The sequence below is a fragment of the Brassica napus genome, chromosome C1 (assembly GCF_020379485.1).
Source record: "Brassica napus cultivar Da-Ae chromosome C1, Da-Ae, whole genome shotgun sequence".
In the NCBI taxonomy this organism is placed as follows: domain Eukaryota; kingdom Viridiplantae; phylum Streptophyta; class Magnoliopsida; order Brassicales; family Brassicaceae; genus Brassica; species Brassica napus.
Window position 1 is genome coordinate 7,637,897 of NC_063444.1, and position 11,898 is coordinate 7,649,794.

Sequence of the window (11,898 nt, forward strand, 5' to 3'; positions counted from 1 at the left end):
TTATATCAATTGCTTTAGAATAATTAAAATCCCCATATATGAAAACAAAGTTAGGAGTTATAATAATCTCATATACCTTTATGTTGTATTTGACTTTTTTTTTGTCTTAACACATTTGAAATTGACGGAAAATATATATTAAGAAAATAAGAAGTTATGGGAGGCATGTAGTGATGAATAATGATGGTTCATGCACAAGTGCACATGACATCAACTGAAAAAAAAACATTTATCTTGTGTGACAGTGCTAATTATAGATAACGACTTGAAAACTGTTTTATACCGTTAGATTAAATGATATGATATCCAACGGTCAGTAATATTTACTATTTTATTACCGGCCCTACTACTAGTAGTAAAGTATAAGGCAGGCACGTCTCATTGGTCCCTACTACACTACTTTTTATAATAAAGGAAATACAAAACATAATTATTTTAATTTACTTTAAAATATTTACACAACAATAAGGTGACGTGGCTGAGTACAATAATCATCTATGATTCAATTAGAAGAACTAAGCATCTATAATTAATGCAAAGTATGTAAACTAAAAGCAAAATTACAAGGAATTAGTGATTGAAGAAATTGGAATTTTTTATTGCAAAATAATTTAAAAGGAATACAAAATTCTGCAGAGAGAGATAGGGGAAGAAAAGGGAGAGGGAGGAGAGAGAAGGCACCACCACCCTTTGGCCCCTAGAGAGACCAAAGATGATCGAAGAGAGAATACTCTAGATCATCATCATCATCATCCTGCAAAAACAAGAATTCGATTTTTTATTTTATTAAAAGATTGGATTTGTTTATATAATTGTTATCGATTTTTCTGGAAATATTTTGATTTCTTAAATCCCCTACACCAACATTTTTCTTGCCCTACCTGCTCCATGCTTTCTTCTTTTCCAGAAACATAACAAAATCGCATTATAAGCAATTCCTTTTTACAGTAAGTTTTTTTAACCTTCCAATCATTTGCTTGATTCCTTTACGTAATTTGCAAGGTTCTTCGTCTAAAAGAGGAAAATATATAATTTTAGGGGTTTTCTGTACATTGCTTGTTCGAGAACTTATCCCTTTCGTAATTATTGTTTATGATGTTCATCTACTTTTTTTTTTGTCTTGTCAGGTATTAAGAAACAACGAGAGATAGATCCAAGATATGTATACTGCGATCAAAAGGGTTTTGTGACATTAATTTTCAAAACCTGGAAAATGATCAAGGACCCTGATATTCGAGATATTTTTGGATTTTGATTTGTAAATTAGGAAAAAAATTAGTATAGTGTTGTTTGTAAAAAAAAAAACTTAAAATGGGTTGTGGATTCCACTACTCTTACGTCTTCTTCTTGATCATTACCCTTCAAGCTCCTCTCTCGTTTTCTGTCAACCCCCAAGGTTAGATTTTAATAAATCCCATATTCTTCTTCTTGTTTTTAAGATTTGTTTAGGGTTTTGGTTCTTATATTTTTGGGTGAAATTTAGGATACGCATTGTTGAAGTTCCGGGAAAGAGTGAACTCGGATCCTCATGGAACTCTTGCAAACTGGAATGTTAGTAGTGATCTCTGTTCTTGGTCAGGGGTAACTTGCGTTGACGGCAACGTGCAGATTCTGTAAGTTCCTCTGTTCCACAAAGCTGCAAGATCATTACTATCTCTTAATGTTCTGATAAGCAATGTCTATGTGTATTTAATAGGGATCTTAGCGGATGTTCTTTGGGAGGAACGTTAGCTCCTGAGCTTAACCAACTAATTGAACTAAGATCTCTGTAAGGATCTCTTTAATGGTCAAACTCCAATTTTTTAAAAATAATTTTGCTTGGTTTATGGACCTAACCCACTTCTTGTTCTTATAGAAAACTCTCCAAGAACCATTTCTCTGGAGAGATTCCAAAGGAGTATGAGAGTTTCTCAAAACTTGAATTTTTGGATTTGAGAGACAATGATTTAACCGGAACAATTCCACCCGAGCTAACCAATGTCTTATCGCTAAAACACTTGTGAGTTTATAGTTCAGTCCTTAACAAAATGTGTTAAATAATGTTACTTAAACATAGTTTGAAAATGACCTTGTTGAACTATTCCAGGTTGCTTTCTGGTAACAAATTTCAAAGTAATATGAGTATAAAGATCCTGAGAATGAAACTGCTGCACTCTCCTTTTGCTGTTCTTGGCTGTGCAAATAGAAAACTTGGACACTGGTAAGCTCTATAATATTCTGATTCATCTAACACCATATAGGATCTTCTAAAAATGGAGATTCTCTCTTGACAGTATTTCAAGAAACCATATCATTCGAGTTAAAAAGATTGAAGCATTTGTATTCCGTATCAAAGCAACTTCAAGACGTTTCTTGAAAGCATTCCCAAGTAAGTTCGATTTCAAAAGACGTGAGTTACTCGAGGAGACAAGTAACTTGGCGGCTGAGCCTGCTCCTCAAGCTCCTAGTCCTTCTCCAGAGACTATAACTGAAGCCTCTCCTCGAAGCAGCGGGTCTTTCCCAGCAGTGACCAACGCAAAGAAGAGAATACCACCTTTAGTCCCTCCTCCACCTTCTCCCGATGAGAACACTAGTTCTGATTCCTCCAAGAATCATCCACAACCACAAGATAATAAACAGTCAAAAGGATCAAAACATGTATGGCTCTATGTGGTTATCGCGGTTGCTTCTTTCCTCGGTTTACTGATTATAGTAGCTGTTATATTCTTGTGCCGTAAAAGAGCTGTAAAGAGCATAGGTCCTTGGAAAACTGGTCTTAGTGGACAACTACAGAAAGCTTTTGTCACCGGTAAGAGACTTATTTCATTTTTAACTCTGTTTCTTTGAGGAACATTAACGTTGAAACTGAAACTTCATAGGGGTACCAAAGCTGAATAGGGCTGAGCTAGAAACAGCGTGTGAGGATTTCAGCAACATCATCGAGACGTTTGATGGTTACACTGTGTATAAAGGAACTTTGTCGAGTGGTGTTGAGATAGCTGTGGCTTCTACCGCGGTTTGTGAATCTAAAGAATGGACTAGAGCCATGGAAATGGCTTACCGTAGAAAGGTTAGTTACACATTTAAAAAAACAAATCAAATTAAAGAAAATCATTTTGAACTAGAGTTATTATTGTATAATATATTATCTTTGTGTAGATTGATGCACTTTCTCGGATCAACCATAAGAACTTTGTGAATCTGATTGGATACTGTGAAGAAGATGAGCCTTTTAACAGGATGATGGTTTTCGAATATGCTCCAAATGGAACCCTTTTCGAACATTTGCATGGTGAGAAAAAAACATTGGTCTCAGGTCTCATGATGTTCTCTTGTCTATATTCTCTCGGTTGATATCGTTTTTGGCCCTATCAGATAAGGAGATGGAGCATCTTGATTGGAGCGCAAGAATGAGAATAATAATGGGAACTGCCTATTGTCTACAACATATGCACGAGATGAACCCTCCCATGGCACATTCTGACTTCAACTCGTCTGAAATATACCTAACCGATGACTACGCAGCCAAGGTTAGCTTGTTTCTGTAAAAGTGTTGTTATTACATGTTTCTAAGCTGAAGCTGCGCAAGAACACGTGAAACTGTTTTGACAGATCAAGAAACCTCTTAGAGATGTTGTCTTTAAGCCACTAAAAAGATTTGTATAACCAAACTTTGTAGGTCTCGGAGATTCCTTTCAACTTAGAGGCGAGATTAAACCCGAAGAAACACGTGAGTGGTGACTTAGAGCAAGCCTCATTGCTACTACCTCCAGAACCGGAGACTAACGTCCACAGCTTTGGACTCTTAATGCTCGAAATAATCTCCGGAAAGCTCTCATTTTCAGACGAATATGGATCTATCGAACAATGGGTACGCATTTAAATCGCTTTTTCTTCAAATAAAATATTTTATAACAACCTGCTCTCGGAATATTTTTGTTTATAAAAGAGGTTCATGTTTTCTAAAATTTCCGGATCCTAGTGTTTCAGATATGATCGTATATTAATGGACTTGGCAATTTTTCAGGCATCAAAACATCTGGAAAATGACGGTTTAGGAGAGATGATAGACCCATCGTTAAAGACATTCAAAGAAGAAGAGCTTGAAGTGATATGTGATGTGATACGAGAATGTCTGAAACCAGACCAGAGACATCGACCTTCAATGAAAGATGTAGCGGAACAGCTAAAACAAGTTATTAACATAACTCCTGAAAAAGCTACTCCAAGATCATCTCCTCTTTGGTGGGCAGAACTCGAGATCTTGTCCTCTGAAGCAACTTGACCCTCAATGAAATGCTCTTTCTCTTATACGTTGTACCAAAAAATTTCTTTTTTTCTTCTGGTTTCTTGTATCAGTTTTCTTATACGAGCTTTTGGTTCTTGATTCTTCACATTGAGTTTGTTTTGGATTAGTGTTTGCTTCTTGATGGATTTGATATAAACGAGTTTCGATATGTGTTTGTATAACGAGGCACGGTAGTATAGGCAGATATCGTATTCACGTGTCTATTTGTGATGAAATAATTGTGACTAATTTTTATTTCCTATTGGTTTGCTTGTATGATACTCTCAAAGGAAGAATTGCCAAAAACATAAAAAAAAAGATTTTCTCAAAGGAAGACCCGCTAGGATTACCAAAAATAGGTTTAAGCTATAAGAGCTGGTGGGTTCTCTCAATGTATTGATGTAGAGCGAGTTTTACGCATAGAAGAGATGATATCTGGTTCTGAGATTTTTTTTTTGTAAACTAAGGTTCTGAGAATGTGAACCGAAGAATGTCAGTCATTATGTTACGATTATGTTTGGAAGTTGTTTCTCTTGTTCTTGTGTCTGTATCAAAATAAGTTAAAAAAAAAAAAAAATAGAGATTGAAGAAGTCATGTATAGTACGGAACCTCGGTGGATGGACCTAACAACTGATAATGTAGAAGATGCATCACGGACCCCGAAGATACGTGGATAAGTGATGCTGAGCTGCAAAAACCATGATTATCCCCAAGCCTTAAGAGGTTCTTAGGGTAATTAGAAATTTTAAAAAAAAAAAAAGAAAGAAAAATGGATTTTATTAGAAGAAATTTATCTTATTTAAAGTATAGAAGAACCGTCACGTGTTCTTCTCTCTCTCTCTCTTTCTCTCATCTCACACCAATCATCATCGCCCTTGACCTTAAACGCGTAAATTCAATCTGAGAGGAGAAAGATCAAATCCAGAGGAGAAATCATCTTAAGATCCAGAATCGTCGGAAATGTCTACGTTTAGTGGAGATGAAACCGCTCCTTTCTTCGGCTTCCTCGGCGCTGCCGCTGCCGTCGTCTTCTCATGTAAGTCGTTTCTCTGTTCCATCTCTGTTCTGTTTCTCAAATGTTTCGCTGCTCTTGTCTCTGCTTGTTGTTCCCATGTTGTCTCTAAAGAAAAAGTCTTTTTGTGCTTCGGAACCGATCTGCCTTGATGTGATTTGACTTAGCGGTATCCGAACTCTGTTTGTCAGATTCTAGTTTCTTTGGACAAGGTTTGTTAGAAAGTCTCTGTCTTTTTTTTTCCCCAGAAACTAAGGCTAGATCTGGAAATATAATATCTTGTGTTATTTGTCTGATGTAACGGAGTTGACTGTTTTACTAGGCATGGGAGCTGCATATGGGACAGCCAAGAGTGGTGTGGGAGTGCCATCTATGGGTGTGATGAGGCCTGAGTTGGTGATGAAGTCTATCGTCCCCGTTGTTATGGCTGGTGTTTTGGGTATCTACGGTTTGATTATTGCTGTTATCATCAGTACCTGATGGTAGATACTTAGCTTACCAAGAGCTAGGTGTTTCAGCAGAGAGAGCGAGATATTCTTTAGTTACTCCTCATTCTTTTATCTCCTCTCGACTTGCAGGTATGTATGTATATTCAATTATTTTTCATTGTTTCTGTTACATTCAGTTTTGTCTTCTAAATGGTTTAAATTTTTAACTAGAAGAGATGATGCTTCTCATCAGAGCAACTCTTCAGGGTCTTGCTTGGATGTGAAGAACTCAAACGGCTTAGCTGACTTGAATGAGCCACTCAAATGGCAAGATTCAGAACCTGTGTCTCTGTCCAGGGATATGCATTCTCATTACGGAGAAACAATGCAGATGTTCAAGGACAGTGGTTGCATAAAAACACAAGTCAAAATGGCGTGCCAAGTTGTTTATGTGATAGTTAGCATGTTCTGCATTTTCATTTCATTTCTCTAATCTTTGCAATGATATAAACAGAGACGCACGTTTTTCTCTGTGTGTCTTCATGCTCACATATGTTTTATTAGCTGAAAATATGTCGTAGTAGTGTCTTCTTATGCATGTACTTGTCGATGGTTCATGAATTGTTTGCTTATTAGTATGTAGCCATTATTGCATATCTTCTAATTCTCAAATGTTTTCATGTGGCATTGTATTTTAAGAACCTTTAATTAAAAAGACTAGCATTGGAACACAAAAACTAGGTGTCTCTTAACTAAGGTTCTTAATTAACATTTAATACTTAAAAAATTATTTTAGAAACTCTAATGAGTTTCTATGGTTAATCATGCTCTAAAACATGCAAATGAATGAAATATTCACTGCAACCGGTTATAGTCTCTGGCGGTTTTAGTGGTAGGTTCCGAGTGATATCTTGTGTCATCTATTAAGTTTTTAAAATTATTAATAATAATAATAATAATAATAATAATAATAATCAGAATGTTTAAATTAATTTATAGGTGTCGACAAAAAAAATTAATTTATAGGATTTCTAGAAACAGTTATATGTGAAATGTTATATACTTTTTAGATATGTTAAAGAGACAACCTTCTGGTTTATTTTTGGCATTGTTATTATAATGTGAAATATATGCAAAACGAAGATTAATGATTTGTCCTGGTAGATATATACATTTTAAAATTGCTAAAAATAGTTATTAGTATAAGTTACACCTCAAAATATTATGTTGAAGAATGTTTTCAGATTTTTTAAGACTGTTCAAATAATTATAAGTAAAAATTAAAAATCAAAATAATGTTAAAAATCAGCATTGCGGATAAATTTTAAGAACACTATAATATTCATATAAAATGTAACATTACACAGAAAAAAATAAAGATACAACCAAAATCAAATCTAAAAATAAGAGACACCATTACAACACATAAAATATTTTTTTTAATATATAAATATTAATTAAAATCAACCCGAAGTCGGGCATCGAGATGGTTACAACTCCCGGCTAGCAGGGAAACGTTGAGAACATAGGTTACATGCACTTGGCTAAAAGAGACATGAAATAAAATTTGAAGAACCTTTCTTCTTAATTCTCTTATTGCAATTTTCACGTTTGGATATCGACCATACAATGAAACTTAAAACTTTCTCTTATTTTTTGTTCTTGTATAACATTGGTCAATTGCTACTAATGATATATATATATATATATGTCCATCGAAAAAGAACCAATATAATGATTTTTTCGAAAGAAATAATTTTTAATGACCAATCTTCAACGATTCTAAAACCATAGTCATACAACAAATAAATTATTTCTCCAATATTGATTATTGCATGTCCAATAAAGATGTCAAATGTAGTCTCTGTAGATATCAAACACCTTTGTAGTTGCGTTGACATGGACAATCCCAGTTTTGATTATGAATCGAATATATTTATTCATTCCACAGAAACCAAAAAAAAAAGAGATTATCCATCATCTTCTAATTTCCTGACTCCGACATACTCCCTCCGTTCTTAAAAGATGTATGTTCTGGAAAAAAGATTTGTTTCAAAAAGATACATTTTTTACTTTTTCAATGTATGGGTTTATGAAAATTGTAAGTTTCAAAAAAATTAATGGTGTTTATTGAATTTCTATTGGCTAAAAGTTATGAAAAATTGTCATTCACAAAAAACAATGCATATTTAATGAGTTTTCTTAATATACGTGAAAAGTCTAGAATATGCATCTTTTAAAATCAGAGGGAGTACATTTTTCATAATGGTTTCATAGCAATTGTTCCAAAGCAAAGCTGTTAGGATAAGTTTCTTACCATTTAACCTAAATTCAACTTGTCATCGATCATGGTCATGAAGTCAATGCCGGAAATTGCAACAACAAATTGGAAGAAGAGATAAATAACTACCATTGTGAGTAAATCTGAATATTTTCTCCATTATAAGGAAAAACAAAACCCGTATAGATTGTTTTGAAACAGGATCTCGAGATGCATTACGGAGAAAGTATGTGTACACAAGCAAGATACAAATTAAAGTGTTGTCAATTGCGGATGAACACAACCGGATATTCCGTAGTGACGAGTCCAGTGCAAATAGAGTTATAGTCTTATAGAAAACGAACTCTTCCATGGATCTTCACAGAATCAACATCCTTCGATGAGAGTTGCAGAAAAATGGTGATTACGACAATAGTCATTAGAATCGCCTTGTAACAGTCTAATTCGATTTAGCTTTTTATTCTATATTTAGTCTTATCTTACAAAATGAAAAGTTATGTTGAAAAGAGCCAATTTTCAAAACATTCTTTTCCAAATAATAAAAATGATTTAAATTGGAAAGTATCAGTTGAAGAGTTGTGATGATAAAGAGATGCCATTTTCCCAAGCATTTCCAAAATTATTGACAAGCAAATGTATAAGTTCTCGTAGTAAAAACATTCCAAAAACAACCTATTGGTAATCAGTGTTTTATCACAGAAACTTCTCGAAGTTAATATGACAGCCAGTCAGGGATATGTTTCTTTTGTAGTTCGAATATTTTGAAGATTTCAAAAGAGGTAATGGAACTTAATTCATTTTTTTGTTCATACATATGAAAATAAAAAACAGGTATATGGCAAGGACGAAACAAAAGTACTTACGTATGTGTCAGGAACCATAGGAGTGAGTGACATTATGCCTTTCGTTTCCCCACCGACGTAACTGAACCTGAAACGCAGCCGCCGCTGCCAAAAACTCAACACACTGGGGCGGAGCTAAAACGTCTAAAATACCCTTAAGCGTTTTCAGCCGCACACAATCTGCCGCCTTCACCATCTTTTCAAGCCTCGTCGCTAATCCCTTCACCGCCGCCTCAACCAACACTGTAGATTCTCCTTCGACTCCACCGACACGACATCCAAGTCTCGCCAGCTCCACCATTTTCCTGTCAGCCATAGCCACCTAGAGACGACCTCAAAAGTGTACAAATTATTAATCAAAAATAACTTATTCTTTGCATATTTGACGTTTGCTTTCATTGGTAATAGGATCATGCAAATATAAAATTATGATAATTAAATTCTAAAAAAAAAAAGAAACATATTAGATATTTCTTTTTCTAAAAACCCAGAATCCCAGTTCAAATTTTAATGGTTTAAAAAAAAAAGTATTCGAACATTTAATCCCAAGAGAAAAAAATAATTTAAAAATCTGAAATCCGTACGAATCCAGTTGTGGACCCACCTGATATCGTTCCATCTCTGTCTCAATTCTTTCTTCGTCGAACCTCGTCTTAACTCGCAGCTCCTCCAACCTCCTCACCTGAGCCTCCACAAGCACCACCGTCGGCCTCCACGACTTTCTCAGCCTATCGAGCATCCGAAACGCCGTCGATGGTTTCCATCCGGTTAACCAAAAACAAGATTTCTCTAACGGGTTTAGCCAAACCGGTCCAAAGAAGGCTAAAATGTCTTCTCCGATGGCTGCCCATTTCGCTGTGTAGTAAGCTTTGTGGTGTGCAGTAAGCTTTGAGATCAAACCTCGAAGCTCGATCTCACTCATAGTGTTGATGTTGTTATGAGCAATTAAGAGTTGATGAAGATATTGCTCGAGTTGAAAAATCCAACTCTCGTAGAACTCGAGGAACTTTTCTTCTACGCGGTTTCTCATTTAGCTTTTCAGTTGTAATATTCCATATGAAATTGTAGCGTTTTGGGACAGTATTTATACCTACGACTCTCTACATATACACTGTTATAATTATAAATATGCATGTGAATGTATATGTAATCATATTTTATCTAGTCCATGACCTCGTCATGGATTTATATTACTAAACCGAGTAACTAGCTACTCTAGTTCAGTCAAAACCTTTATCCCACAGACAAAATAAAAACAAATACTGACATTTTGATACATTTTTAAACATAAAAACAATAAACACATTATTTGTGTACTTTTATTATACGAGACTAATAAGTACAGTCGTGGAATAGTCAAATTATGTTACATTATTCGTTGGTTACTAATAAAACCTAGTAATATCGAATGTTAAGTCACTGTCAAAATGTTTGACGATATCACTAAACTTGGAGAAGTCATACTGAATTAAACTTGATACATTGATCAAAAATATGACCTCGAGAATGTCGGCATGCAAGATGTGAACGTATCTACATGTTTATGTGTATACGTTACAAACGTATTTATATATAATTGAATGTACAGAGATACGTATACGTGTATATTACATGTATATTACAAAAATTAATAATTAACTAAAGATTTTCTTATATTGACAAAAAAAAAACAAAAAAAACTAAAGATTTTCTTATGAAAGAAAAATCAAAATCTTCAAGGGAAGACGTAACACATGGAAGAGAAAGAGAGATTATTACAGTTGCATGGCTTACGCGCATCGCACGCCGACTGCAAATATGTGACGCTTTGCAAAATTCGTAAATATTCTTTGAATTTACATTATTTTAATTAATTTTTATAAAAATGATTTTAATAATTCTCTCATGCAATTCTAAAATAACTTCAACAATAAATATTTTTTTAAACAATGAGGATAATTTTCAACAGCTACAGAAAATGATGTATTGATAAAATCAATAAGATTGTTATTAAAATTATCTTTCTTCAATGTGAAGAAGAATCGAAAAAATGACTAACAAGTTTTTTGACCTCTGAGTGTACTGAAACGGCAGATAACACAGAGAACAGATGGCTCACGTGGATACACGTGTCGCTCTTTAGCCATCTTTAGCATCAACGTGGAACATAGCTCCCACGTAAGTTGCCAGTCAACCTCTACTAATGTGTTATATATATGTTTTTGTGATATCATTATACTTCTGCTTATGTACCTCTTAAAACCTACTAAAAGTCTAGTATCAATATGAAATATATGTATACTAATTTAATAAAGAGCTTTAAACAAAAATAAGCTAAACCATTTCTCGAAAGGAGAAGTATAGGATTTTATGTAAATTCTAAAAAATAAATTTTGTCTAAATAGTTGAACATAAGAAACCAGTGTAAAGAAAATACATGTTATGTGGAAAGTTATAAAAAAAATTATTTTACAAAGCAGGGAAATTTATTAAGTTTGAAAAAGGAAAAAAATTAAATACTCTACTTAATTCTCCATGATCTATATTGCAATTAGAAACATAGTACTTTATTTTAACTGATAGATGGTTGGAGTTTTTTAATATTATACAAAAGTAATATAAATTATATAATATCATCATATATAATCAAAATGAAATATTTGAAACATAAATTTTCATAATTAGGTATTTAGACAAAATAAAATAATAAAAAGAAAACAAAAATTAAATTGTTTTAAAACATGCTATAATCCATAAATTTTTATGATAAATTTATATAAAAAAAAATAAAATTTCAACACATATCATATTTTATTTTTAAAAAAGATATTACACTGAAAATACTAAACATAAAAAAAATTGTTCTCACACTAATAGAATCTAAAAATCTCTTAAAGCAAACATATCAACAACTAATACTCTCTCCGTTTCATAATATAAAATGTTTTAGAAAAGTTTTGATGTTTCAAAATATAAGATTTTTGATAATTTTAAGGTACTTTAACTTTATTGAAAGTTGGTTAACCAATAATATTTTAAAGCATTATTTATGATTGGTTAGATTATTTTTAACTTATATTATTAATAA

At 33.4% G+C, this 11,898-nt stretch overlaps 2 protein-coding genes across 6 annotated transcripts; one reads left to right on the forward strand and one right to left on the reverse strand.

Annotated features, from left to right (window-relative positions):
• The first annotated feature begins 592 nt into the window (after window positions 1-592).
• Window positions 593-6,395, forward strand: LOC106431809 (protein MALE DISCOVERER 2). Of its 3 annotated transcripts, none has more exons than XM_013872634.3 (15): window positions 593-947; window positions 1,128-1,396; window positions 1,484-1,613; window positions 1,697-1,768; window positions 1,856-1,999; window positions 2,087-2,200; window positions 2,274-2,788; window positions 2,859-3,049; window positions 3,139-3,271; window positions 3,355-3,509; window positions 3,659-3,850; window positions 4,007-5,304; window positions 5,472-5,492; window positions 5,603-5,858; window positions 5,940-6,395. In XM_013872634.3, exons 2-12 carry the CDS (start codon window positions 1,312-1,314, stop codon window positions 4,262-4,264), a joined length of 1,989 nt encoding a protein of 662 aa, XP_013728088.1. In that variant the 5' UTR covers window positions 593-947; window positions 1,128-1,311; the 3' UTR covers window positions 4,265-5,304; window positions 5,472-5,492; window positions 5,603-5,858; window positions 5,940-6,395. The 3 variants fall into 3 exon arrangements, with proteins under 3 accessions (XP_013728088.1, XP_048601447.1, XP_048601448.1); XM_048745490.1 differs by having other exon boundaries at window positions 5,943-6,395; XM_048745491.1 differs by having other exon boundaries at window positions 5,962-6,395.
• An 876-nt stretch (window positions 6,396-7,271) lies between these two features.
• BNAC01G11060D (protein DOG1-like 4) lies at window positions 7,272-9,925 on the reverse strand. 3 transcript variants are annotated; one of them, XM_013872614.2, is made up of 3 exons: window positions 9,436-9,925; window positions 8,853-9,153; window positions 7,272-7,742 (listed from the first exon to the last, which is right to left on the reverse strand). In XM_013872614.2, exons 1-2 carry the CDS (start codon window positions 9,859-9,861, stop codon window positions 8,860-8,862), a joined length of 720 nt encoding a protein of 239 aa, XP_013728068.1. In that variant the 5' UTR covers window positions 9,862-9,925; the 3' UTR covers window positions 7,272-7,742; window positions 8,853-8,859. The 3 variants fall into 3 exon arrangements, with proteins under 3 accessions (XP_013728068.1, XP_013728066.1, XP_013728065.1); XM_013872612.2 differs by lacking the exon at window positions 7,272-7,742 and adding an exon at window positions 8,125-8,363 and having other exon boundaries at window positions 9,436-9,915; XM_013872611.2 differs by lacking the exon at window positions 7,272-7,742 and having other exon boundaries at window positions 8,177-9,153; window positions 9,436-9,915.
• Window positions 9,926-11,898: the final 1,973 nt, after the last annotated feature.